The following is a 27,970-nucleotide window of genomic DNA, read 5'->3' on the forward strand; positions in this document are numbered from 1 at the left end:
TCCAAATATACACATTGTTAGAACAGAGGAACAATTGCATCCACAATTAGTAGTGCTGCTTGGTGACCAAAGTGCCTCCTATAACTGCTCCACATACAAAACTACTGCAAATATCCATCTTGCCTGATCAAAACCAGCCTCTCTGGGGTGGAGGGAAAGAAAAGCAGCATATACAGGGGTCACTAAAAATGCAGTGACAAAACCAGCGTTTGAAGGCATGTGCTCAAAACAGTCCCATATTGTTATTACAGATGGTAGCAGTGAAGGAAGAGAAACAGAAGAAACAAAAGCCAGCTTTTGTGAGTTCCAGAGCAATCCCTTATGATCCTGGGTCTTGTATAAGATGATTTGGAAGCTTTGGAAAGGCATTCAGGGTCTCTCCCTGGATAAGGCACTGTAACACACTGTCTTCCACCAGCCTGGCCCAGTGCCACGACAGCTCCTGCAGAATTCATTGCACATTTTGCTAAGTGTTCTCTGTGTTTCTCTATAGATATGTACACACAGGCTGAGAGGGAAATTTTCCATATGCCTCCCTGCAAAACATCACAGAAACAAAATCCATTACATAAGGGAATACAGCGTTCAGATCGTGCTAAACTTAGTACCTGCTGACATGTGGCTCATGCCCCAAATCCAATGTGTTGATTCAGAAGTTCTGTGTACTCTAAGTCTGTAGGTATCAAGGACTTCTTCTCTCACAAATTCTTTCATACAGCCCAGCTAGGAGGTCTAATGTGTGATTTTCCAAGTAGCTTCTGCCCATTTCAAGCCTCATCATCTTTCCAGAACATTAGCACAGTTCCTAGCAATTCACTCTCCATGACAAAATGTTGATTAGGGACAAAAATCAACTTTTCTTTTTTTCATTATTATTACTTTTCAAATCTTGGAGTTTAGGTCTCCAAAACCAGAGAGCAGTGTCTTGAACCTTTGAATATAAATTGCTTAAGAGATGCATTAAGTAAATCGCTGTCCAGTCTCCTGGAAAAATGTGTGTTCTTCAAACATCATCCTCCCTTTGTCTCTTCTGAGAAGAGGCTCAGCTGGAAAGACTGAGTGGCTGGCCAGATTGTTTATGGAATACTGAAACAGTAATTTCAGTTATGAGTCTGCAATCAAACTCAGCAGCAGTCACAATCTGTAACTGGACAGGGGCCTTTCAGTGAATCTGGGTGAAGTGAGCAATGCACCCTCAAGAAGCCCTAGCAGCAGTCAAAAGCACAGGCTGGGGTGAGAAGTGGTTATCCTGGACAAGGTGTCAATCCCTCTCCAGAAGTGACCATAAGCAGATATTCTTTCCATAAGAAGTATGCTCAATATAGCATTACCCTGCACTCCGAGCAGTCAGCGATTTAAGCCCTGCTTGAGACAGAAGCTCTGATCTTAATGCCAGGTTTAATGGGTGCTGTTGGGTCTACCCTCCTTTAATTTGTCTGACTTCTTTAGCCAGTCTCAGCTCACATGTTGTTCTGCATCAGTAAGATTCAAAGTTTGCTTCTGTTTTCCTTTTGAACTACTTGTATAAAAACACCTGAAATACCTTTTCATTTTTTGTTAGCAGAATGAGTAAATAATGACCTTCACATTCACCTGTGGTGTCTGCCGTGGCTGTGAGCAGAAGCCACAATGAGCAGCCCACTGCCTCTGACTAAACACAGACTACACTCACTGCTGCCTTGGACAGAGGAATATATTCTCCACCCTTCTGGATTCTGCAATTTCTAGACACATTTTAGTGGCAGCCTTAGAGTCCAGGGCTCAGAAACCAACTTGTGTTTCAGCTGTACTTGTACATCAGAATTACTCACACGAGAGCCTGAGAGCTGGGTAATGATTTAACTGCACTTCAGTTGTTACCTCCCACATGATGTGACTGTGTGAGTTCACATTTTATCTCAGTTCTTCTTCCTCTTCCTCTTCCTCATCTTCCATTTCCTCTTCTGAGTCATCCTTATTCTTAGAACTGTTGCTGAATTCAAGGTTCCCTTCAATATCCAGCACCTGCAAGTGCTGTAGGTTTTGGAAGGTGCTTTCCTTCAGTGCTCCAACCGCAATCTTATTAAACCTTTAAACAAACAAGAGGACCTTCCCGTTAAAATAAACTCAGTTTTATATCCAGCACAGAAATAAGGAGACTAGGAGGAAACCATAGAACAGAGTCACTCTAACTTTCTGCACTGACCCACAACAGCGCTCTAGGAGTGCAGACTCCTCTGAGTGGATAAAAGAGGGGCGAGCAGGTAGTGGACAGGGAGCAGGCGGATGCAGTGAACAAAGCTTGCTCCTACCATCACAAAGCACCCTGCAAGAAAATATTGCCTAACATGAAGTATCTCCCAGTGATTTCAACTTCACTGACCAAGCTTTGAAAACCACTCTACTTTTCTCCCCTCTTCTCCCTTCTATAACTGTACTCTGCAAGGGAATAAATCATAACCTTAGAATTCTTCCCTCCCCCAAATTCTTTCTCTTAGTATTCCGCTTTCTCTTTCCCAGAGAGGAAAGGTCCCTGCTCCATAGCCCACATGACCAAGTGTAACTTGATTTTTCATCAGATTCTGTGTTATCTTTTGACAGATTCATTCTTCTCCCACAAAACTTAAAATCCTGGTACAAAGTATTCCTTTAGAAACCAAGCAGCATGCACTAACCTTCCATCTGTTATTTGAGTTTCCAAGCACATAAATAAATTAACCTGCAATTTAAGAAGCTCTCCCATATACTACTTAACCTTGAACATGCTTACAATCATCTTCTGTCTAATATTCCAGATGTGCATCGTTATTCCATGGTGCTGCATTGACCATGAGCCTCCCACTAAGAAATACAACTTAGGTGGAGTTGCCTCTAAAATATGTTAGCAAAACAGCTTTGAAATTCCTTTTTCCTCTCTGTACAGAAATACAGAATGTGGTCTGTGGCTTCTAGTTGGCATCCAAGCTTTCACTAAAATCTCATAAATGGGAGCAGCTGAATAGACAGACTGCTCTAATTTACACCAGATTTTGCAATTTTATTTGCTTGGTATGGAATAATTCATCCAAAAAGGTATGCTTAGAAGTGTGCAGCACTACAGAAGAGCTGAGCTGCATACAGACAAAATAAGGCCATATTTAGTCTCGTGCAGCAGGCAGCCTAGGCTTTTTGGGCAGATCCACTGGATCAGCTTAACCAAATATTCTGTAGGGGTTCATAAATTACTCTGAGTAGTATTTTCAATAACATTCCATCACATTAAAGCTGAATATATTACTGGGCCAGATTCTTGCTTCACTTCTTGAGGTAGACACCTCTTGCTTAAATCAGCTACATCACGACAAGTTTACATTACATGCAGAAAAGTTAAGGACCTGCCACCTATATAAACAAAGTCCTCATCCAACTGATGAGGTAAGAAAGAAGCCACAGAAAAGCTTCTATACTTGGTGACATAACTGTCACAGCTGTAACTTGCCATCTGCTCCTGACAAAGCTACAAAGGAAGGCATACAACTTGAGGATGAGTCATTGCACACCTCACCACAGGGAGATTTTGTCACAACCCAGGGCCAAGAGACACAGGCAAAGCTCTAGTCCTACAAGTGGACTGGAAACTTCTAGCTCCCAGTGGAACAGTGGAATATGCCATCATGTTAAACAGTCATTTCCCAGACCCTCCAACATGCCTAACACATTCCCATAAGCACAGAGAAGGCAAACTCTCCCAGCAGGAAGAGCTCATTCTGCACACCCACATCTGTCCTGAACATGGCTTCATGTACATCACTATAAAACAAAGTTTCTTATTTAGAAGGTTAGGATTGCAAATCCTTCTAAACAAACAAACAATTATAAAATGGCTGAAGAAGACAAAATCTTGTGTGCTGACATGGAAACCTGACCTTACCTGAGGTAAATCCCCTTTATATTGGGTGTGGACTCAAAAGCATTCTCTGAAATCGTTGTGATCTTGTTATTCTGGAGATAGAGATATTCCAGAGACTCTGGCAGGCCTGGGGGGATAGAAGTCAGCTGGTTGCCAGCCATGTCTAATAACTGCAAGGAGGAGAAAATAAGGGGGGAAATAAGTAACTTCCAAAAGAGATCTGCTAACAGATGAGCTTCCAAAGGCCAGTTCTATACACACCCTCTCTTCCTTTGGGAGTGTATCCATTGATTTCTATCTACACACGTGCACCCAGGTCTGTGAAAATACAGACACATGCATGTGCTCTTCTAAAACACTCTGTATGGTAGCAGTGCAGAGGCAGGCTGTTTGTGCAGAGCTTATCCAAGACATGCTGTGTTTGGAAACAGGTTGTGTTTCTCTCACTTTGGTGAGTCTCCCTTCTGCTGAGGTCAGGTAAGTGGTAAACACAGTGTGCAGGGTGGAAACTGCCAACTGTCAGCCAGGCAGAAAGGTGCAGCTTGAGTTTGTGGTGGAAAACCTGAAGTGATATTTATTATAGCATAAGCCAATCTGATCTCCCTCTAGTTTGCATCAAGGGAAGAGGGGCCATGACAATTCTGGTCTCTCACACTACTATCTAGCATAGCTGTTCCACATGAGATATCACACTGGTTTGTCTAGGAGCTCCAACATTTCTTCACCTTTGTCCCCAGGCTTCAGCCCCTGCATTACAAGGCTAATGAAGTGTCTTTTTCTGAGCTGCCAAAGCACCTGAGATTGGCCCCTGCAAGATTCAGCACAATCTAAAGTTAATTCTTTCCTCTCCTGCAGGTGTTGGCTTCTGCCATAAGATGGTAGCAAGGGCAGCTCTGCACGTGTGTGCAAGCAAGTTACAAACATTTTACTAGCAGTTTGCAGGAGGCAGACTTCACAAGAATTCCCTAGAAGCTGCTACTGCAAACACTTCACCAGCTAAGGTTAGTGACTAGTCAGAGGCCCCTGGAAACACTTGAACAGAGAGAATGTACAAAGACATCAGGACTGAAGGCCACGATCACTTCTCAGGTTAATTTTACGCAAGGAAATGGATCAAGAGAAGTGTTTTGCTCTCCTGAAGGGCAGCACTTCCACAGCATGAGGCTGACATACTGGTTACACATTATTCAAAGCTACACTTCTGCAAACAATTGTCATGATTTCAGTTGTTTATTCTCCACATACTCCCAGTCTGGCAGAACTGTGTAAATATCCAGCTTGGCAACTGCAGACAGCCTTTAGTGATTTCCATGGAAACAGTGTGGACTGGAGGCTGTGCTAAGTACATGCACAATCAGGGTCTTGTGTGATGGTGACTTGTCAAATCCCCTCCAGTGCACCAACACATCAACCAATTGCACAGCTAAGCACTTACTGATGAAAAAAAAAGAAAAGATACATACACACTGCCATGGAAATGACTAACAAGCAGCAGTGCTGGTCCAGAACAAAGCAGCAGCCACCAATGCAGTTAGTCCCACAGAATTTTAACTAAGTGCTATTAACCTCACTTAACAGGAGCAGAGTTTCCTGTGGGTAGGTAGCACTGAAGGGCCAATGTTTGAATCAGCAATGCATTACTCTGGCTTGACAGTAGAACAAAAGCAAGGGGAAGTAGCTCTGAATCAGGCCTTTCCAGAAAGTAAGTATCTCATTCCAGCCAACACTAAAGCTGCCTATCAGGTCTCATGCTTGCAAATGACAACAAGGCAGATGACAGTGTCTACATTTGATTAAGGGGCTGCAGGGAAGCAGTTGAGCAGCTGTCATTCTCCACAGCCTCTTCCTTCCAGACTGCTGCTGATCTGAGGTAAAAGTGCCTGTGCACATACACGTACCTAGACACAACAGGGAAGCACCCAGCAAATGCCAAGTGTATTAGGAGAGCCACGGGGCAAATCTGCAGCTGATGCAAGCCAGCAGCTCTACAGACACTGCTGCTGCACTGCTGATTCACTTTCACTGAAAACCAGCCATTGTTTATTCCCAGAAACAAGAGGCATGGAAATGCTCACACAGATAACCTGGGGGCCAGTGTGACACACGCTCTGTGTCCCTTGGCCCTGATCTGCTCTGAGATGCAGTGACCTAACCAGATGCACCCTAGCTGGTTGCCATATGACCCAGGTAATAGCTTTTACTGCAGGAAACAGGCTGCTGACTAGAAGGAAATGCAGACAAATCCTTCAGACAGCCTAACAATTCCAAAAGGTCATCCTGCACAGTACAAATGTGATTGTTCCTGCCTGCCTTATGGTTTGTGTTTAACTTTCTCCAACAATTAAGCAAATGAGAAGACTGCTGATTGAATCCAGACCTCCTAGCTGCTATCCAGGTGCCTTAGCCAGCTGAGCTGCTAAATCCTACAGCTTGGCCTGTCTGACTATAAGCTGATGTGGGGGCTTTGAGAATTAAGAGTGGTTTTGTTTATGCATTCCTTCCTCCTGCTGTCTCTCTTCAGAGCTGATTTTAAATCTTTTGGGAGGCAAGCTATTTGAAAGGCATAAATTCAGTTTTAATGACAACATCCTCTAATGTTTATCTGAAATTGTAGGATACAGTTTTGGGTTCAGAAAAAGAGATCTTTACATTTCCTAGAATCAGTAGTACACGGTGGAGCACCACCCTGGCCAGCAGTGGGAGGCACCCAGCTTCAAAATCCAGAGGGTGTAGCACTCACAACGCGACCCAAAACAGGAGGCCCACGCACATCTAGAACTGGCGCTAAACAAATGGGCTCAGCCAGCCAGAGGAGCACATGGACACTACTAACACAGTTAGGGAAGGGAGTGTTTCTACCTGGAGACTGCTGAGTTCTCTCCAAGCTCTTGAATAAATGGAACTTATTTTCAGTTTGTTGTTGCTCAAATACAGTTCCCGCAGCTTTGTCATCCCAGACAAAGTCCCTTTGGGGATGACGCTGATCTCGTTCTCCTTCAGCTTCAGAACCTGCACGTTCTTTGGGAAGCCAAAGGGCACAGTGTGGAGATTGTTCCCAGAGAGATCCAAGGACTTGAGTTGCCTCAGTTTACGGAAGGCCTCCCGATGGATCTGGGGACTCTTGAGCTTATTGTAGCTCAGGTTCAGCTCCTCAAGGAAGTAGGTGGTGGCAAAGTCATTCCTGTTGATCTCAGAGATCTGGTTGTGAAGGATCATGAGCGTTTTGACTCGCCGAGGCAGCCCGCTGGGGATCCTCTCCAGCATGTTATTGTACAGGTGGACAGTGTGCAGCTTCTTCAGGCCCTGGAAGGCTAAGGGGTGAATGCCTCGGGCTTTTAGTTTGTTGTTGTGAAGCAGAAGGTACTCCAGGTTCTTAATTTGGGTCAGGACATCTCTGCCAATCACCTTAATTGCGTTCTTCTCCAGGTGGAGGAGGACGATGTTCCGAGGTAACCCGCTTGGGATTTGTGAGAGGTTATTGCTTGACAAATCCAGGTATTCCAGACTAGACAATTTCCTTGGGAAAGCAGGAAAGAAAACACTCTCCATTTAGATTCTGCATGGGGAAACAACCACCAACTTCCCCTAGGACTTCACAATCTCTGCTTTAGAGTCTTTTCTACCCAACACAGCCTCTACTGCCACCATTTTTTTGTCTCATGATATGACTGACATGGACAGCAAAGCAGGGAGCTCCAGGGATTAGGGCTGGGCACTGCTACTGCTCCCCAGCCACACTAGCAAGAGAACCTGCTAGCGCCCACAGACATCCAAACTGTCATCAGCTGAGACCTGATATTGGTTCTGCAGTCTGATACCATCTCAACTGACATCACAGAGAGCAGCATATGAGGAAATTCAGTGAGCACAAGAAAGATGCCACAGGAGCACCATTACAGCACAGAATTCAGCTCTCAGACTAATTCTGTCTCTCTGGAAGTATCTAGTGAAGCTGAAAAGCAGGTCTGCTCTTTAGATTATAAAATCCTGCTCTTGTGAAAAGCAGAAATGCTAATTCAGTGTCTTAGGCTAAGGCAGTGAACTTGTCCTGACCCTCCAGCATTATGGAAGTGAGTCAGGGCTAGAGCTGCTTTGTGTAAGCTACTGAATCTGGAATCCATGGACTCAGTTGAAGCTAAAATAAATCCTGAGACCAGCCACTTATACCAACTGGATGTGGATCAATGGTATTACATGCCAAGACTGAGGAGCCCTGTACTGCCTTGGAATTCAAGTCAGTTTCTCAGTTCAAATGGAGGCTTTTCATCTTCATGGCACTACATAACCCACTGCAGATGACTAGGAAGTTTTCAGGACTCACAAGAACTAATGATGCATTACAGACATTAATAGCTGGTTACTAAACTGCTAGTCACAGCTGCCCAAGCATGCTCTAAACCAGGAAGTCTACTATGTGGGCAAAAGCACTTCACTGCTGCAAGGTGTAACATCTCCTCAGCCTGGGTACCTCCCAACAGTGCTGTACTGAGCTGTACAGACAGCAGCACAAGAGCAAGGAGCAATATTCACTCCCTCTGCTGACTGTGCCTGGTGCCTCAGCCATAGCCTCTGTACCCTACAATCCAAATCTTAAACAGAGATCATATGCACCATGTGAGCTGGAGTGGACACAATGCAGCTATGGTAAATCACTAAGGGAGGTTTCTGGGAGTGGAAAAGCAAAGCACAGTTTGATATTGCAAAGTCTGGAGTTCAGAAGTATTCACAGAATTAAGTCACAGGAAAGATAGGTTCTGTGCTCTGGGTGCTTAGGCAGAAAAAGGGCAGCACTCGGTGCAAGCAGAGACACAAATGCTAACTTTCTGAAGGGCTAAGTCCCAGGCTAAATTTAGGACAGCCAAAGGCTATTTCTGCTGCAGGAGTTTGAAGCAAAGCTTTTGCAGCCATCTGGCTATTGAGCAGAACCATTGCATCTCTGCTTACTGCAGTAATCATCTGCACTGGGGTACAGCTGTGCCAGGAACTCACACCTCTGTATCTGTGACTGCTTGCAAGTGACCTCCACAGAAACACAGATGTGGCTTTGGTGAAGACGGAGGCCTGGTTTTAATACCTAATGAACCACCCTTGACACTGGAGAGTCCCAAGTACCCTCAACTTTGGGCTGATGTGGAAGAACAGAGGCCAGCTTTCACCACTGTTCTAGGTGGCCTTTTCCCAGCAGGCACTTAGGACCTGCTGTGATTTGGTCTGTGGCAATCAGGCAGTGATGCAGTCTGATGTTCATTGTTGTGTCCTCGGTATAAAAGTATCCTGCAGCACGAATTCAAACCACCCACCTAGAGCTTTGCTTTTGAAGGGCAGCACCTGCAACTAAGGCTTCCCACACAGCAGAGAAACACACAATGTCACGGGACTTTTAATATAGAATACAGAATTAACCAGGTTGGAAGAGACCTTCAAGATGATCAAGTCCAACCTATCACCCAACACCACCTAACCAAGTGAACCATGGCACTAAGTGCCTCAGCCAGTCTTTTTTTAAACACTTGCAGAGATGGTGACTCCACCACCTCCCCAGGCAGCACATTCTGATGGCCAGTCTCTCTTTCTGTGATGAACTTCTTCCTAATATCCAGCCTAAACCTCCCCTGGCACAGCTTGAGACTGTGTCCTCTTGTTCTGTCACTGTTGCCTGGGAGAAGAGACCAACCCTCACCTGGCTACAACCTCCCTTCAGGTAGTTGTAGATGGCAATAAGGTCTCCTCTGAGCATCCTCTTCTCCAGGCTGAACAATCCCAGCTCCCTCAGCCTCTCCTCACAGGGCTGTGCTCCAGATCCCTCCCCAGCTTTGTTCCCCTCCTCTGGACACCTTCCAGCATCTCAACATCTTTCTTAAACTGAGGGGCCCAGGACTGGACACAGAACTCAAGGTGTGGCCTAACCAGTGATGAGTACAGGGCACAACGACTTCCCTGCTTCTGCTGGCCACACTATTCCTGATCCAGGCCAGGATGCCATTGGCCTTCTTGGCCACCTAGGCACACTGCTGGCTGATGTTCAGCTGCTGTTGACCAGTACCCCCAGGTCCCTTTCTGCCTGGCTGCTCTCCAGCCACTCTGTCCCCAGCCTGTAGCACTGCATGGGGTTGTTGTGGCCAAAGTGCAGAACACTTAGATGTGTTAAATCTCATAGGCATGGTTTACTGCGTGCTTTGTTCAGTCAGTGCCAGAAGAGGCACAGACAGACAGAGGTACCAACCACAGAGCTCAGGCTCACCAGAAGGTTTCATTGTCCATCCCTTCATTAGTCAAGTAGTTGTTCTGCAAGTACAGCTCCCGCAGACCTGTGAGTTCACTGAAGGCTCCTTTGGGGATCTTCTCCAGCCTGTTGTTCTACAGTCAGCAGAAGCACAGAGCTTGTTATTTGGCATGAAACCGCACAGGATGTTCACAAACCAAACATAAACCCAAACTCCATGTGTACATTCCCCCCAGAAACTGCTGGGATTCTAAAAGGCTAGGTAAAGCACTAGGAATTCTAACAGGACAGCTGAAACATTCACAGTAGATGGGTTAAGCTTCCCACAGTCCCCCCCCACACACACAGTAAAGTGATGGCCGGACTGGACCAGACTCATGTGCTAACTGATACAGAGTGGATACCACCACAGTCACATTTGGCTGAGAGCCCTCAATGAATAGTGAAAGGGAAAAAATAATTTAAAATGTATATTTTTACATCTAAAGTGCACCTCTGGAGCACTTCTGGTCCACTACTGGCTGTCATTTCTCATTGTCCTGCTTTTTCCCCAGCCAAAACACCAAGGTAAAGGCTACTACTGACAGGTGGTGACTTGACAACAAAATGCTCATTTCTCTCTTGAGCTATCCTGCCCTCTGCATAGCTGGGGACAGCAGGGAAGGACCAAAGTGTAAGTCTCAAAGTCTGAAACCCCTGTGGGAGATATTTATTACCTACAAATGGCCAAAAAATGCAGGGGAACAGTAACTTCACACTTTGCAGAGAAGTTCCAGATGTTTGCAGGATCAGGCTGTTTGCTTTTACTTTTCTCAAAGCTGGAGAAACCCTTTTTCTACAAGACTTTAATGGGAATTACCAATGAAATCTTCAAGGGAAGAAAGGCTTGGAGACAACACAGTGCTGCCTAAGTCCAGGGGCTGATAACAGGCTCCAGCCTACAGACATCCAAGGAGCTGTCAACACCAGGAGCATGCGGAACCAGGACTCCCTGCCACTGCAGCTCTCCCATTGTTAATGAGGCTGGGATCTCCAACACAGACATGATGAAGTGTTTTTATCAAAATCAGATGATGTGGAATTAAAAATGCTGGAAACTAGCTAATATCACAACTTCTGCTACTGCACTGTGGCTGGAGAAGTTGTAGCAGTCAAAAACCATCACAGATCCAAACTTTCCCTGTGTTGTCAGCATTGCCAGCTCAGTAGCAAACAGTAATCACTGATCCTAGGAAACAGTTGTCTGTGTGAAAGGAGTCAGAGAGCAAAGCCTGCACATAGTGGGTAAGCAGCTGTCAGGAAAACCAGCATCCCCGGTGGCAAACAGAACTGGGAGGCCAGTCCCTGGATGGCCATGGAGAATGATCTACCTCCTTGTAGCAATGAATGCATTAATGCAGGGGGGAGAGCAACAATGCTGCCATATAGGTATTTGCAATTCACTCCTCTGAAAGCACAGAAAATCATTTTTGATCACTGTGAGAACTTCTGGTGTTTTACAGAAGCACACTGCTACTTGTGAACAGAAAAGGAGGGACATTCGAGACACCAACAGAGATGGGCTTAGGAGCGTTTCCAAGTTCACTGAACTGGCTTGGCTCTGTGGTTTCACTCCCATCCACCTCCACAGCACTTTGGCACAGCCCTAAAGGAATAAAGAAACTTGTTGCTGTTACCTTTAGGTGTAGTTTGTAGAGTGCTGGAGGAAGATTCTTTGGAACATACTTCAAGAAATTGCTGGACATGATGAGTATCTCCACATTACCAGAACCATTGAACATATTGTCAGGTAACCCAGCATCTGAAAGCTTGTTGTTATGCAGATACACAGATCTGTTCAGAGGAGAACAAAACATAATCAGACTGTGAGATCTGGGGGGGGCTGTTTGCCAAGAGAAAGCTGCTTAAAAACATATTTCAATCTTTTTCTTCTTTCCCTTAGAAAATTAAGACCTGTTTTAAACACGTGTCCTTTCATTTAGATGCAAACCCAAATGGTTGGTCCAAATTCTCTCTGAAACTTGAGTCTATTCAAACTCCAAACCTGCCTGTGAATACACATTTCACAAGGACCTTCATCTTCTTAACATGAAACTGAGTCTAGGATTGTGCAGTGCTTTGAAACAAAGCGTGTCAGTGTGGTGGCCTCACTCCAGGGCCTTTGAACTGATTGATAGCTATGTTTAATTTATATTTGGCATCAAATCTGGGCTCCTTGGGCTTCCAAAACTGACCTGCAGATCTTTTCAGACAAGGCCCTCTCTCACCACTCCATTCTTTGTGCTCCCATGAAGGCTTGGAGACACCTCAGACGACAGTTTCTCTCCTACTCTTAGAGATGGAAGACTAACAGAAAGACAGCAGATACACTCAATCTGGTGTTAACAAACCTCTGGGCTCAAGACAGACAGTTTATTATTTTCCCTTTGTCCTTCCTCCTTTTAGCCTTTAGTATCCATAGAAGAGTTTCTCCAATCAGGTTCTGTATATAGATTGTTTTCATTTTACCCTTTGATTCTGTATCAAACAATGGACCCCTGTGAAGTTATTCCCATTGCCTTAGCTGCTAAATGAACTCATTTGACTTCTTTTTAACAAAAGAAATGACAGAGTATTAGAACCATAGAATTGTCAGGGTTGGAAGGGACCTCAGGGATCATGAAGTTCCAAGCCCCCTGCCATGGGCAGGGACACCTCACACTACAGCAGGTTGCTCACAGCCACATCCAGCCTGGCCTTAAAAACCTCCAGGGATGAGGCTTCCACCACCTCCCTGGGCAACCTGTTCCAGTGTCTCACCACCCTCATGAGGAAGAACTTCTTCCTAACATCCAATCTGAATCTACCCATTTCTAGTTTTGCTCTGTTCCCTCTAGCTCTATCACTCCCTGACACCCTAAAAAGTCCCTCACCATCTTTCTAGTAGGCCCCCTTAAGATACTGGAAGGCCACAATAAGATCTCCTTGGAGCCTTTTCTTCTCCAGACAGAATAACCCCAACTCTCTCAGTCTGTCTCCATAGGAGAGGAGCTCCAGCCCTCTGATCATCCTTGTGGCCCTTCTCTGGACACCTTCCAGCACATCCAGATCCTTCTTGTAGTGGGGGCTCCTGCTGCCCAGACACAGTACTCCAGGTGGGGTCTCACAAGAGTGGAGTAGAGGGGGAGAATCACCTCCCTCGACTTGCTGGCTAAGCTTCTCTTGATGCAGCCCAGGATGTGGTTGGCTTTCTGGGCTGCAAGTGCACACTGCTGGCTCATGTTGAGCTTCTCATCCACCAGCATCCCCAAGTCCTTTTCTTCAGGGCGGCTCTCAAGCCAGTCCCTGCCCAGCCAGTATCAGTGCCTGGGATTGCCCCGACCCAGATGCAGGACTTTGCTGACTTTGATTCCCTCTTCCTTTCCTGTGTTTGTCCCAAGGTGCAGCAGGCAGCTAAAACTGTTGACAAGTTTAAAGCATTATCAAAGTGTGCTTGGCTAACTTGCCCTTGCATTCTCCACCAGTTGCAGAGAACTTGGCAACACTTTTCTGGAAGCAAGGAAGGAAAAGCTCAGTATGGAAACACAGCAGCGTGATCACACACTGCAGGGAGGTCAGAGCCATGCTGAAAATGCTGCTCACCCTGCATCTCAGCTGCACTTTTAACTCACAAATATTTGCCTTTCTCAAAACCTTGCTTTCCAACTAACCACTCTCAGCTGAGACCATGAACTCTGCTGGGGGAAAATAAACCAAATGACACAACTGTGTTAGGATTTTGGAAACAGCAATCTTGGAAACCAAATGAGTTACTACTACCCTGACTAAAATCAGCAGTGGTATAGCAGGGTATGAAAACCACTTCAGAAAAGTGCAAGGATTTTAATATGAAAGAAATCAAAACACAGCAGCCTCTGCAGCTCAGCTTTTAAGGAAGACTGCAGGTATAGATCCAGCTCTTTCATGGTGAGACATTGCCAGAAAGCAGGCAGTGACTCAGCCTTCAGCTACACGACTAAAAGCCTGATAAGTACAGAGCAGCTTCAGCTCTCAGTAAATTCAGTGGGAGTGGAGAGTTCCCTAGGAGCCCAGCTGGGTTAGCTATGGTTACCCACTTCCAAACTTGGATGCAGAAATTGCTACCAGTAAAGCCTGAGATGTCTTTGCAGGATTAAGATGCTGCAGCATCTGTATAGATCACTTAAAACACTTTGGGGAAAAAAGCATCTGCAGCATCTGTATAGATCACTTAAAACACTTTGGGGAAAAAAGCATCATCTCACAGGAAGTGGTCTGTGTGAATCTGAGATGGACCAAGGTGCTGCACCAGATCCAGCTGAGAAATCACAGTATGAAATCCCAATATCCTGGGACGGCCAGGTCTGTCCCTTAGGACTCTTTATCTTTTTGGAGGCCTTTGTGATCTTCTTAAAGGTACCTGTACCTTAAACCACCACACCTGGGGGTATGAACCCCTTCTGAAGGGGCTAAATTGCTTAGCTTTAATCTAGCTGAGTTCTACTCAACTGCACTGAGCACTCTCAGCCTGGTTTCCTTTTTTTGCAGTGAGTGGACTGTAACAGTATCAGGGATTTCTAAGCAAGTTCACCTCCATCTTGAGAAACCAAAGCTGCTCCTTTCCACTCATAACTGATACACAGTAAAAAATGGAGACCATTTCATTTTTATCTGTGCAAAAGGGTCTGGCAGCTAGTAAAAGCCCTTGGAATGTGTTTGCCTGAGAGCTTATTTGATCTCTCATGCAGAGAATAACAAACAGTCTGCTTCTTTCCAAAAAACATAAGCAGGCAATGACATGGCTTAAATCAGCTATTTTCTTATCAGCCACCAACTGCACCCAAGCAGTTACAGAACTCTATTGTAGTTGCACTTCCCAGCCCCTTACCTCAGGTTTGGTTTCTGTCCAAAGGTGAGCCCATATATCTTAGTCAGATAATTGGCTGCAAAATCTGCACTGATCAAGGTATTTGGTAGGAATTTTGGAGCCACTGTTAGCTGCAAAAGAAACACACAGGGCCATTCCAATTAAATGCAACAAACCTTTTAACCAAGTATTAGATCAGCAACAAAACACTTGGGAATTTATTTTCTCTAAAGAGGTAAAAATAAACTAAACTGAATGCAGAGTGCATGAACAAAACCAAATTGTCCACACTCGCTAATCTCTCCAGGAAGGAGACAGACTTTTGCTCAGAGATATGCGAGTGTTTGCTTTGGTTGGAAGAGTCCTGTCCCCTTTTGATGGAGGAAAACAAGAAATTGTTATTCAGAGAGCAAACATTTTGCTTATTATTGTTCCTAGTTCCTCAGCCTGCTGTGCCAAAAAGGTCCAACCACCTCACAGTGGCCTGCTGCTCTCTTATGGAAGCCTCTTGCAGGAGGAAGTATCACTTCATGTGTCTGTTCCAACACTGCATCCATTTACAGCCATCTTTTCCACAGAGGAGAGGGCAGGGATGCTTCTGAGCCAAATGATGGAGCATCAGATAGGACTTCCAAGCACAGACCTACTGTACAGTGATACTTTGTTCATTAAACAAGTGATGTGCCAGAAACAAAATACAGAAAGGTCCTGTCTCCAGAACTTTATAGTTGATGGGAGGTGTAGGATTTGATGGTTTTGCTCTTGGTCTATTGCTGGGCTTATGAGTGACTTAAAAAAAAGTAATGCTAGGAACATCTGCATCTGACCAGAAATCAGTGAGGTAAAAACTAATGATCAAAGAAGATCAGTTGTATAGAGTAGCTGAATAATACAACAGTGAGTGGCTGCTAACAGCAAAGTCCCTCATCTAAGAGCCAAGAATATGAGTTACAACACAGGCTGGAGGAGAGGCTTCTGCAAAGCATGAACACAGAAGATCTATGCACCGAGCTGAAGCCCTTGGGAAACAATTGCTGAACACAATGCAGTAGTAGATACGATCCTTGAGTACAAAAGCAGAAGACTACTGACTTGCAGGAGACAGGTGCCATCCCCATGGTTACAGGTGTTAACTACAGCACCAGTGAGCTTACTCTTACAATATTGTATTGATGGGCTCTGGAGAGAACAGCTTTTGTAGGCAGATGCCCAAGTCTCTGTCACATAAAGCTTGGAGATCACAGAATGGTAGGGGTTGGAAGGGACCTTGAAAGATCGATCATCCAGTGCAGCACTCCTGCCCGAGCAGGATCACCTAGAGCAGATCACAGGAACACATCCAGGTGGGGTTTGAATATCTCCAGATGGGGAGACTCCACAACCCCCCTGGGCAGCCTGTTCCAGTGTTCTGTCTCCCTCACAGGGAAAAAAAAAATCTTCCTCATGTTTCCATGGAACTTCCTATGCCTCAACTTCCACCATTGCCCCTTGTGCTGTCATTGGGCATCACCCAGCAGAGCCTGGCTCCAGCCTCTGGGCACTCACCCTGCACATCTTTATAAACAGGAATAAGGTCACCTCTCAGTCTCCTCTTTCCCAAGATAAAGAGCCCTCAGCTCCCTCAGTCTCTCCTTGTAAGGAAGATGTTCCACTCTCCTAATCATTTTTGTGGTTCTGTGTTGGGCTCTTTCAAGCACTTCCCTAAGGTCATTCTTGACCTGAGGGACCCAGATCACAATGAGAAACTCTGGGCAGTGGAAAACAGGCACTCATCTGACTAGGAAGGTCTGACAGAGCCTCGGAAAGCAATGAGCCTGCACTGCGACATGATGCTGGAGATTCAGACACAGGAAACAGACCTCACCATTTTCATTCCTGTGGCACAGTAAAGCTTTTCTCCTGCAACACAGGCTGTTAGGTCATAACTTCTGTACAAAACACAGGGCATGGCTCAGATATGTGAAATGAGAGGCACCAGAACCACAAGAAAGGAGGCAAAAGGAAAAGAAATTTCATCCAAAAAGAATTTTCACTTGCTCAGGAATTTGCTTTGGCATTTCGGCACTTAGTCATGAGACTAACTGACCTTCGCTGGGGGACTGCTTGAAGGATTAATGCTGGATTGTTGTAACTTAGCAACAATAAAGTTCACTGAGTAGCTTTGGTATATTGCCTAATTATCAGCCTGCATTTCTCCAGCTGCAACTTTCTTGCAGCTCTTAGTCCTGGATCTTCCTTCCCATGAGGCGGGTGGTGTTCCTCCACTGCTAGCTGATGAATTGAGCAATGAACTCAGGATGACATGAAAGTTCTGACCAGATTTGGAACAAGTTTCCTTGCTTATAACCAGGTTTGATATCATCAGAAGTACTGGATGCAGGTGAACCCTTTTTCACTTTGGAGATAAGAGGAAATGTAAAGCCTACTGTCACCAAAACCACCAGCTTACAGTAAATAATGACAGCTCAGGGCCTGGCCTACAGTTTGGTGGGGGAGGTTTCTGTTATTCACAGTATCACAGTATCACTAAGGTTGGAAGAGACCTCAAAGATCATTGAGTCCAACCTGTCACCACAGACCTCATGACTAGACCATGGCACCAAGTGCCATGTCCAATCCCCTCCTGAACACCTCCAGGGATGGTGACTCCACCACCTCCCTGGGCAGCACATTCCAATGACGAATGACTCGCTCGGTGAAGACTTTCTCATCACCTCCAGCCTAACCTTCCCCTGGCGCAGCTTGAGACCATGTCCTCTTGTTCTGGTGCTGGTTGCTTGAGAGAAAAGACCAACTCCCTCCTGGCTACAACCCCCCTTCAAGTAGTTGTAGACAGCAATGAGGTCTCCCCTGAGCCTCCTCTTCTCCAGGCTAAACAATCCCAGCTCCCTCAGCCTCTCCTCTCCCTATGGCTTGTGCTCAAGGCCTCTCCCCAGCCTCGTTGCTCTCCTCTGGACACGTTCAAGTGTCTTGATGCCCTTCTTAAACTGAGGGGCCCAGAACTGGGCACAGTACTCAAGGTTTGCTGTGGATACTATGAGACAGATACAAATGACAAGAGTTGGGGGGAAAGATCAAAAAGGAAATTCTAGCATCCATTCTGTACTTGAAGTATTGGTTCCTCACAAGCCACAGAAGGCTTTTAGTCCATTGTGCCATTTCTTTTCTCAGTGCTCATTCAATGAAAGACAATTTAACTCCATCAAAAGGGATCACAAGTGAGGATAAAGCAGTGTTAAGGCAATCCATAAAACAAGGAGCAAACCACCAGCAAATCCCTGCTCTCCTCCAGACACCGCAGTCACTTGATCTGCAGTGATGCAGCCTGAAGCCAATCTGGTTTGTCCTGGCCTGTGCTTTCTAAAGAAATGTGCTCTTTCTGTGGGCCCACAACTTCTCACTGGAACTGCTGCTGACATTCGCTGATGGTTGCATTTTCTTTTGGGATCCTTTTCTCTCTGCAGTAAAGCCAGAAAAGCCAAACACTTTGTTGTGTCACACAGGGAAAACTGGAGTGCAAAGTTCTGGAATATTAGTCACAGTCTGGCTTGTTCCTTTTTATGGAGTTCTTAACTGCCAAGATTGTTTTATGGAAATGGTGTTTGAAAGGGAGACAAGAACACAATGTTACTGTACTAAGGAATGGGTTCTATTCCCAATCACTCCATACAGAAATCCATGGAGTGATTCTGGATATGTCTTGGCCTGACTGATGCCAAAAAAGTGGCCACATGTATACAAACAAAACACCAAAAGGTCAGAGATTTTAAGGGGATAATAAAGTACACATACAGACATGCATAGAAATAAACAGAGAGGGAGAGGGAGGCATGGAAGGGCAGGGGTTGGAGACAAACAAAGCTCTGCCTGAAGTTTCTACTTAGATTTCCTTAGTTTTTTCTGTAGCAAATATTTGTGGACAATCACTGGGGATAAAGAAAGCCATAATGGGAGCCACACAGATGTAAGGTATGTGAGAAGTGATTTCATCTCCTAGCCTTGGCAAGGAAAGATGTGCTTCTGTCATGGCATCCAGTTTGGGTCCTTAATAGGAAAGCACTTAGGATCTTCTCAGTTAAAGAGGGAATTCAGCTACCATCACTGCAGCTAAAAGAAGAAATTCATAACTTGTGCAGTTTCACTCTGTGTGGGCATCCACAAGAACACGACTCAGGGAAACCTGGACAGCTTTTTCCAGATCCTGATGACTAAACACAGGTGTTAGGATAGGTTTGTTCACAGATCTTTCACCCAGCCTCCTCTGGTTTGTTCACAGATCTTTCACCCAGCCTCCCTTGATGAGATATGCAGCATTCCACATCAGTACCCCACAGCTTATTAGCACACAGGCAGCTACCAAATCTGCATACAGCTGCTGAAGACAGTGCTCAGCCAGAAATCACAGAATGTTCACAGAATGGTAGGGGTTGGAAGGGACCTTGAAAGCTCATCCAGTCCAACCCCCCTGCCAGGGCAGGATCACCTGGACCAGGTCACACAGGAACACATCCAGGCAGGTCTTGAATATCTCCAGAGAAGCAGACTCCACAACCCTCCTGGGCAGCCTGTTCCAATGTTCTGTCACCCTCACAGGGAAAACATTTTCCTCCTGTTTCCATGGAACTTCCTACGCCTCAGCTTCCACCATTGCCCCTTGTGCTGTCATTGGGCATCACCCAGCAGAGCCTGGCTCCATCCTCTGGGCACTCACCCTGCACATCTTTATCAGCATGAATGAGGCCAGTGCAAGGGCTCTCTGCTCCTCCCTCCACATGCAAGGGAAACCTTGTACCAGCTGCACAAATGAAAAAATGTTCCAAATATGTGCACCCTCTGATTTTTAGCATACTGATTGCCTTGACCTTAGGTGAACCTGCACTGGAACATCACCTTACCACTCTTACCTATGTAGGACAGCTGTTTTAAAAGAATTGAAGACTTGCTTGTGTAACTCTCAGAACTTGGTTGGGAAAAGAACTCTGAAAGCCTTGTGAGCCTCTTACCTTATTGTTTGCCAGGTACAGGTAATTCAGGTTCTCCAGATGCTCAAATGCTTCCTCTGGCAACCCTTAAAAACAGGAATAACTAATCAGTGCCACTGGCACCTTATTGCCTCTCTGAGTGACATTACCAAAGGGTTGCTTTCTCTCTCAGAAAAGGTCTTTAATGTCAGCTTTGATCATTTTTCATGGAAGGACACCATCTGAGGTTGTATAAGGATCAGATCAATCTCATCTATGGCCATGATGTTGCCAAAATAACATCAGTATGTGTGGGACAATACCCAGCCTTTGTTCTGCTCCCCACAATCCAGATAGCCACACAGTAACCAGTTCAGGGAGCTAATCCACTGGGAGCTTACCCCCCACCATAATTATTAATTCTCATCTGAGTCACTCCACATCCAGCTGACCACACAAACACAATTGCTGCCACAATGGAATGGCTGCAAATAACATTTTCACCTGGCCACAAGTCAAAGGTGAAGCTATTTCCCATGTCAACACATATTGGAAACTCAGGGCTGTACTGAAGCTTGTGAAAGAAACACCAAGCCCCAAAGGTAACAGTCAGAACTACTGAGTTCAGAACAGTCAGAATTACCGAGGCTGGAACAGACCTCTAAGATCATCAAGTCCAGCCTAGGACCTAACACCACCACAGCAACCAGACCATGTCACTAAGTGCTGCATCCAATCTTGCCTTAAACACCTCTAGGGATGGTGACTCCACCACTTTCCTGGGCAGTCCATTCCAGTGTCTGATTCCCCTTTCCATGAGGAAGTGCTTCCTAACATCCAACCTAAACTTCCCCTGGCACAGCTTCAGGCCATGCCCTCTCATCTTGTCACAAGTTGCCTGGGAGAAGAGCCTGACCCCCCACCTGACTACAACTTTCCCTTCAGGTACTTGTAGAGTGGGATCTCACCCCTCAAGTCTCCTTTTCTCCAGGCTGAACATCCCCAGCTCCCTCAGCTTCTCCTCATCAAACTTTCCCTCCAGGCCCCTCAACAGTCTGATTGCTCTCCTCTGGACCTGCTCCAGCACCTCAAAATCTTTCCTGAAGTGAGGGGCCCAGAGCTGCACACAGTGCTCCAGGTGAGGCCTCACCAGGGCTGAGCACAGGGCAGAATTCCATCCCTAGTCCTGCTGGCCACACTGTTCCGGATCCAGGCCAGGATGCCATTGGCCTTCTTGGCCCCCTGGGCACACTGCTGGCTCACATTCAGCTGCTGTCAATCAGCACTGTTAGGTCCCTCTCTGCCAGGCTGCTCTCCAGCCACTCATCCCCCAGTCTGCATGGGGTTATTGTCAAGGTCTGAAACTACTAAGCACCTTCCCTGTGCTATGTCAGAGTGCTGTGTCTGGGGCCTGCACATAACATGTCCACACTCTCAGTAAGGGCTGGTCCCTGTCACTGGAGCATGGAGGATTGTGCTCAGAGCAGCTGGGTGGCACACAGGTTAAAATCAGTTTTACCTTTTATACTGCATATCCTCCTCTCAAACATTTACTCCAGTTCCTACATTTCTTTTGCTTTCCTTCCTAACCCCTTGTCAAAGTTTCTCCAGTAAGGCAGTAACTTAGCAATCAAAGCCTGCCTACAAAAATCCAGCCAGTTGGAGAACGGTAGGAGCTGCCTTATTTGCCACACAGATTATCTGCATTTGTACCAAACTGGCCAGGACTGAACAGGACTAAACCACACTAACTGACTAGGATGAGCTAAACCAGCGGGTTAAGAAACAAGGTCAGTCAGAAGGAATTCATTCAGCATGTAGACATTTCTGGTTCTCAAGTGCTTTGTGTTGATGTGCCTGTGGGACCAGAGGGAGTTTCTTGGATGGGATCTCACGCCACAGAACACAGTGCTGCTGCCAGGATTGGTTCACTGAGGCTGCATTCTTATACACTGAGTATTAGGCTTGAGATGATAAAGTGGCTCCATCATCTGTGTGACAGCCGGAGGAGTGAAACTCATGCCTAACCACTCCAACCAAAGAAATCTATCACACTGTGGCTTTCCTTATCAGCTGTCACTGGCCTCAGTGCAGCAGTTGGTGCTGTGGAGGCAACAAGCTGTGTCCAGGTCCCAGCTCTGCTGGCTTACCTTTTGAAGTCAGCCTGTTGTTTTGCAGATTGAGAGTTTCCAGCCTGTAAAGTCGAGCGAGCTCTTCTGGAAAGATTTCTTCTATCTGGTTATTCTATGAAAATGGAGAGTATTAATCATCAGAAAAGCAACCCAAGAAGGATCCCAATAAACCCAGACTGTGAATTCCAGTAAAGTTTGGAAGGGAACCCACCATGTCAAATGACAGTCAAGACTTCTCTCCATAATGAGCCAAACTCAGATCTCAAAATGAAGCCATCCAAACCCAGCAGCAGCTGAAGATCTGAACCAAGTTTTTGGCTTGTCTCATCTCCAGAAATATCCAGCTTATGCAATGGTCACACACCAAGTGTGTGACTGCCTGGCAAGGCCAATAACCCACAGCCAGACCCGGTAGCTGTAGCAGAGCATCTACGCCAAGGCTGGCACCACGGACTTCCAAGCTCATGACTTCTGTCATTTATGGGATGCTTTAAAAACAACTCTTTGTGGCCAGGGAGAGTTAAACTGGGCTTGCTATCTCTAGTAATATTGTCAGGAGGACTGCCATCAGATATTCATTAGCATGCTAGCTCACATTTTGACCACTAATGAGTGATTTCAGGGGACCACCGAGGAGTGGAAGCCAGGCCAATACACAGAAAGTGACAGCTGCTGCTCCAGAAAGCTCCTTTGCTTTTGACATGAGAGGCAGGAGCCACAGCTAGCAGATGCCTAGGACAGCTCATTACAGTTTTTCTAACTATGCTGCACTCTGATGCTAAGCTCTGAACAAATCTGTGTTTCATCCATTGAACAGAACCGGCAACTAGAAGCAGTAAACAAAAAGCAGTTGGATGAGGGTCAAAAAAGCACTGAGAACCCTGCAAATTCTGCAGCCACTCAGAGGAGTGGCTGTGGGGCTGTCACGCTCCAGCCCTGGCCACTTCATCAGGTATTAGAGCGCAGCACGGAAAGGATGTCTGCCTGAATGCTGGTCATTGGGATCAATTCACTCATGTCAGAGCACAGAAACCTGATGATGGTGCAGGCCAGACTGCTGCCTCTACCTGCAGCTCCAATCCCATGCCCTGACTGGACAGGATGTCCCTGCAGCAGAACCACTTGCTGCAGGTGCGACATCAGGTCCTGGCTGCAGGCAGCCCAGTGCCAGGCAGTGCTACTCACAGTGATGGATGGCTTCAGCCCTGCTGTGTGTGCTCCCTGCTGGGCCCATGTGCTGCAGGGAGAGAGGGCACTGGAGATACTGGTGGGGTCTAAGTCTGGACTGGGTATGCCATGTTTACAAAACTAAGACAGTGGTGCCAGAAAAATGCTCACTAGTGCAGCACCTCAGGCCACCCTTCTCAAAGACACCTCAAAAGGAAAGGCCGCCACCACAAAATAACTCTCGGTTTGGCTGAAAGCTCTTCTCTTGGAACTGGGAGAGAAGTTATCTTTTCTCCTCCCCTGGACATGTGCAGAGAGCACTAATGCTGCACACCAGGGGTCTGCCCGGCAGCACCTGGGCTGCTGCATCTCCTGCTTCCAGGCCAAGGCGAGAAGCCGCGGAAGGAGGCGGGAAGGAGTCGGGTTAGACGAAGGCGAAGGTAGGGACCTGCACGACCCGGACAGACCCCGGGGGCAACTGTGGGAGCCGGGCAGCCCATGCCGGGGGCTCAGCTCCCTTACCTGCAGGGAGAGGTGGTTGGTCAGCTCCGGCAGCTGCAGCGGGAACTCCTTCAGGTCGATGCCGCCGCAGTCCACGACGCCCTCCTGGGTGCAGCCGCAGTCGCGGGGGCAGGCGGGGCCCGGGCCGGGCGGCCGCCGCCGCTCGGGGCCGCCCTCGGGGAAGTCGTTGTCGGCCGACGGCGGACGGGCGGCGGCGCAGCACAGCGCCAGCAGCCCCAGCGCCAGCAGCGCCCGGCCGCCGGCGGGCATCGCCCCTGCAAGCCGGGAGTCAGGGTCAGGCCCCGGCGGGACGGGACGGGGCCCGGCCGAGCCCCCCGCAACCTCCCGCCCAGCGGGTCCCTGGCTACAGCCGATGGCCTGGCAGCATCCGCCGCACCGTCCCTGGCTCCTCAAGTTATTTATTGCCTTTTTTTTAATCTTTTTTTTTTTTTTTTTCTCATGCTGAGCAGTGCCAGACGATCCCGCAGATTTATAGAGCAGGTTATGCAGTGTTACTTGTATGTAGCTGTTGGTTCTCACAGTTCTGCATAGGAAAGAAACTTCTTAACAGAAAACACGGAGTGAGTCAGGCTGTCAGGATGGCTCTAGCAGGGGCAGCTCGATATGCATCGAACAATACCATAATCTCATGGCTACTGAAAACAAAATGGGCTTCCTATTGATTTTGGACAGTGCTGATCTGAACCTCAGAGGCCTGGCTAACGCTCGGTTTTTATCCTTCTGGCAGCAGGTTAAAATAACGCAAACAGGTTGAATATCTCCTGCACCAGCCAGCCGGCCCTAATCCAGCCCCTTCGGTCTCACTCGTTGCCCTTCTGAGATTCCATACACAATGATCTGCAGGAGGGCTGCTAATGGCTTCTCTTTTATCCTTCGGCCATTGTTCACACAAGTGCTCAACACTACAGGCTGATTTCCTAAGGCGAAAAAGAGTAAGGGCTGTATCTCCAAGTAGTCTGTTCCACTCTGCCAGACCAGGTTCCTTCTCTGCATCAGAAACAAGACCACCACCACCACCACCTCCAGAGCCAGACTGGCAGCCCTCAGAACCGGCATACCTCTATCTGCATCCACAGGGTTCTGCTGCTTTGAACCAGCCCATTCCAACCTCTCACAGACTCTGGGTGCTGGGGAAGCATTGGAGAGATTCTGCTCTCAGTCACAGTCAAAAAAAACCCTAAATAACTCCTTTAAACACTAACTCGTACTTGAAGGAATGGGAGAAGGTGAGACCACAGGACAGAGCATCCCGAGACACGGATGGTTTTGCTGTGGTCCTTGCTGTCACCATGCTGGGTGATTTTAAGCATTTAACACTGATTGGGTGAGCCCTTCTGCCCCTGCCTCACTATTCCACAGGTTCCAAATCTGTGAAAACTGCATATAATGAAATGAAAACTCTTCCATAAAACATTCCAGAGGTCAGACAGTGCTCTTCATGCAGCAGATAGGTATCAATAGTGGGATCAAAACTGGCCATACGAGTATGCCAACAGCAGATTAGTAAAATCCTTAGGATTTGGTGACCTAATCTCAGAAAATATTTCAGAAATCTTCAAGAAAATAAGCTCAGAAAGTATGACAGATCCCCAACAAAGTGCTTTTCCCACATAACAGCTTACTCTTAATGATACAACAAACAAACCCCAACCTTCTGCGCAGGTCACAAGCAGCCTTGCTGTAAGAAAACCACCATTGTTCCCTCAGCACACAGCTATGGCACAGTTGGTATGGGGCTCTTACAGATTTGCAACAGGCTGACCTTTCCACAAATGTAGCTGAAAAGATGGTAAAAAAATTCATGTCTGACCTTTTTTCTACTGCACCCTAAAACTTCTGAGGCAACCTCACCTCCTTGTCATCAATGTGTGCAATGCCTTTGAAGTGAATGCTGCTCTGGTGCCATAGAGAGATGCTTTGAATACAGAAACATCTACTTCCATCTGGAATGCAGGCAGCAAACCCAGGCATGATTCCCACTTTCTTGTAGTTGAAGTAACTCTCTCCATTTCAGCTCATTCCCATGGGCCTTATTAAGAAACCTCACTAAAGGAATAGTTCAAAACCCCCCTAGGAAGAGCCAGTCCTCCTCCTTTCTGTCAGTGGATCAGGTCCTTCCACCCAAAGACTGGACTGAAAAGCGCTCAGGGCTTTCTGTGGTTGCATCTTTCTGAGTCAAGGCAGAGGCACCACTGATCTCTGCACTTTGCTGCCACACAGCACCAGAGACAGGGTGCTACAGAAGGCACAGTCCCGAGAAGGAAGGCGAAGTTTCAGCAGTCACTGCACGCTTCTGCATGGTTACAGTTATCTCAACAAACGACAGCCTCATGCTCCAAACATCTCATCTTTGGATCTCCTATTCCCCACACACATTCTCACAAGACACACAGGTTGGAAAACATCTTTTTCTTCACTATCAACAAGTTAACTGAGCTTGTTACACTGCATTCCCTTTCCAAAGCTGCAGCTGAAAGGACAGGCTGCTGGATGCTGACAATCCAGCTCTACAAAAAACATGAAGCGCTGAGCAACTCACCTTTGCTGTCAGAAATCAGATGAATGGAGAAGAACATTTCTCTGGCCCCCACAGGCTCCCTCAGCTCATGCCATGTCAGTTACACGCGCTGAGCTCAGAGTGAGTCTCCCCTTTCCAAGTCAGATCCTTTCCAGATGTGAGCAGCAGGATCAGAGCAACAGGCAACCCTCTACCAACGAGTTTCCTGCACTTTCAACTGAATCGGAGAGGAATTTTCCAAAGTCACCATATGGGAAAATGTGAGCAGGAAAGAGGAAGCAGCTATAGTCTGAACATAAAGAATTGGGGAAGCAACGATCTCCCATTGCTTTCTGTCAACAGGGTTTGCAAGACCCACAAGAGATGCCAAAAGCAAGCATGCTGGAACTGACAGAGGAGAAGCAGAGGCGGCGTGCTCTTGAGCATTTCCCTGCGAGACACCGGAGCTGCACCAGCTGCTACCACATCTCTGCTTCCATCTGCACTCAGCTCAAAAGCTCAATTCCAGGTGGGAATGGCCTCCCTTTCCCTGGGGATCTGGTTCACATTAGCCAGCAACAGACAAATCAGCAGTTTTTCCTGCAATTTATCTCCCTCCCCTTTAACTCCCCCTGGTTTTCAACCCATCAACTGATCTTCAGAGACCAGGGACTGATAGGCTGAAACTGCAAATGTTTTAGAGGCAAAGTGCCCAAATTTGATAGAATACCCCAGCTAGCCAAGCCTTCTTAACTGCTAAGCTCTATTTCACAGCAGTAAACATCAAAACAACCCTCCACCAAACACCCCCCACACGCACACTCCAGCCCTGCTGATAGTCAGCCCAGAAGCCTCACATCTCCTATCTGTCCCCTCTCGGTGCAGGAGAGAAGGAGCAGTCTGTAGCACAGCATGCTCTAAGTGCAGCAACGCTTCCAAACAGCAGCACAGCTTTTTGTCACCGACAGCAGAGCTGTTCTTTCAAATGCAAAGCCACCCGATTTGTGAGTGCCCTGCAGTGCTCCATACAGTACCTCTATCACATCTGCAGAGGGGCTGCCCTCCCCAAGAACACCACCTTCCTGCTAAACTCCAGAGAAGGCACACTGGTTCTTCCCTCTCGACTCCAGCTGAACTCAAGTCTAAAGCAATTAAGTTATTTCCTCCCTCTTTTCTTCCAGGCTCCTATCAACTGGAACGGATCCCTCTCTGTGCCACGTGTGAGTTTCAAAAGTTAGTGTGGGAAGTGTCTTTTTACTAAAACAAAACCAAAGCAAAGCTGGCTGCTTTTTCTCACTGATTCAGAGATCCAGAGATGCATTTGCCTGCTACTCCTTCTCTATTACAGCAGCCTGAGTCCATGCAGCAAAATGCAGTGTTTGCAGGGAGGAGAAAAATACTGTGCTTACCACAGAATCACAGAGTGTTAGGGGCTGGAAGGGACCTCAAAAGATCATCCAGTCCAGCCCCTCTGCCAGAGCAGGATCACCTAGAGCAGATCACACAGAAACATGTTCAGGCAGGTCTTGAGCATCTGCAGAGAGGGAGACTCCACAAATCTCTGGGCAGCCTGTTCCAGTGTTCTGTCACCCTCACAAGGAAAAAAATTTTCCTCCTGTTTCCACGGAACTTCCTCTGCCTCAACTTCCACCATTGCCCCTTGTGCTGTCATTGGGCATCACCCAGCAGAGCCTGTCTCCAGCCTCTTGGCACTCATGTTGAGGGACCACCTCACC

General features: G+C 46.9%; 1 protein-coding gene across 1 annotated transcript; it reads right to left on the reverse strand.

The window, feature by feature from the left end:
- Positions 1–27,039, reverse strand: PODN (podocan). Its single transcript, XM_054165317.1, has 11 exons — positions 26,277–27,039; positions 23,738–23,991; positions 22,067–22,160; positions 19,959–20,023; positions 14,977–15,086; positions 11,768–11,924; positions 10,110–10,225; positions 6,728–7,385; positions 3,890–4,038; positions 1,861–2,068; positions 1–536 (listed from the first exon to the last, which is right to left on the reverse strand). Exons 1-10 carry the CDS (start codon positions 26,311–26,313, stop codon positions 1,894–1,896), a joined length of 1,815 nt encoding a protein of 604 aa, XP_054021292.1. The 5' UTR covers positions 26,314–27,039; the 3' UTR covers positions 1–536; positions 1,861–1,893.
- Between the last annotated feature and the right edge of the window lie 931 nt (positions 27,040–27,970).

The sequence above is a fragment of the Dryobates pubescens genome, chromosome 11 (genome assembly GCF_014839835.1).
Source record: "Dryobates pubescens isolate bDryPub1 chromosome 11, bDryPub1.pri, whole genome shotgun sequence".
Lineage (NCBI taxonomy): Eukaryota > Metazoa > Chordata > Aves > Piciformes > Picidae > Dryobates > Dryobates pubescens.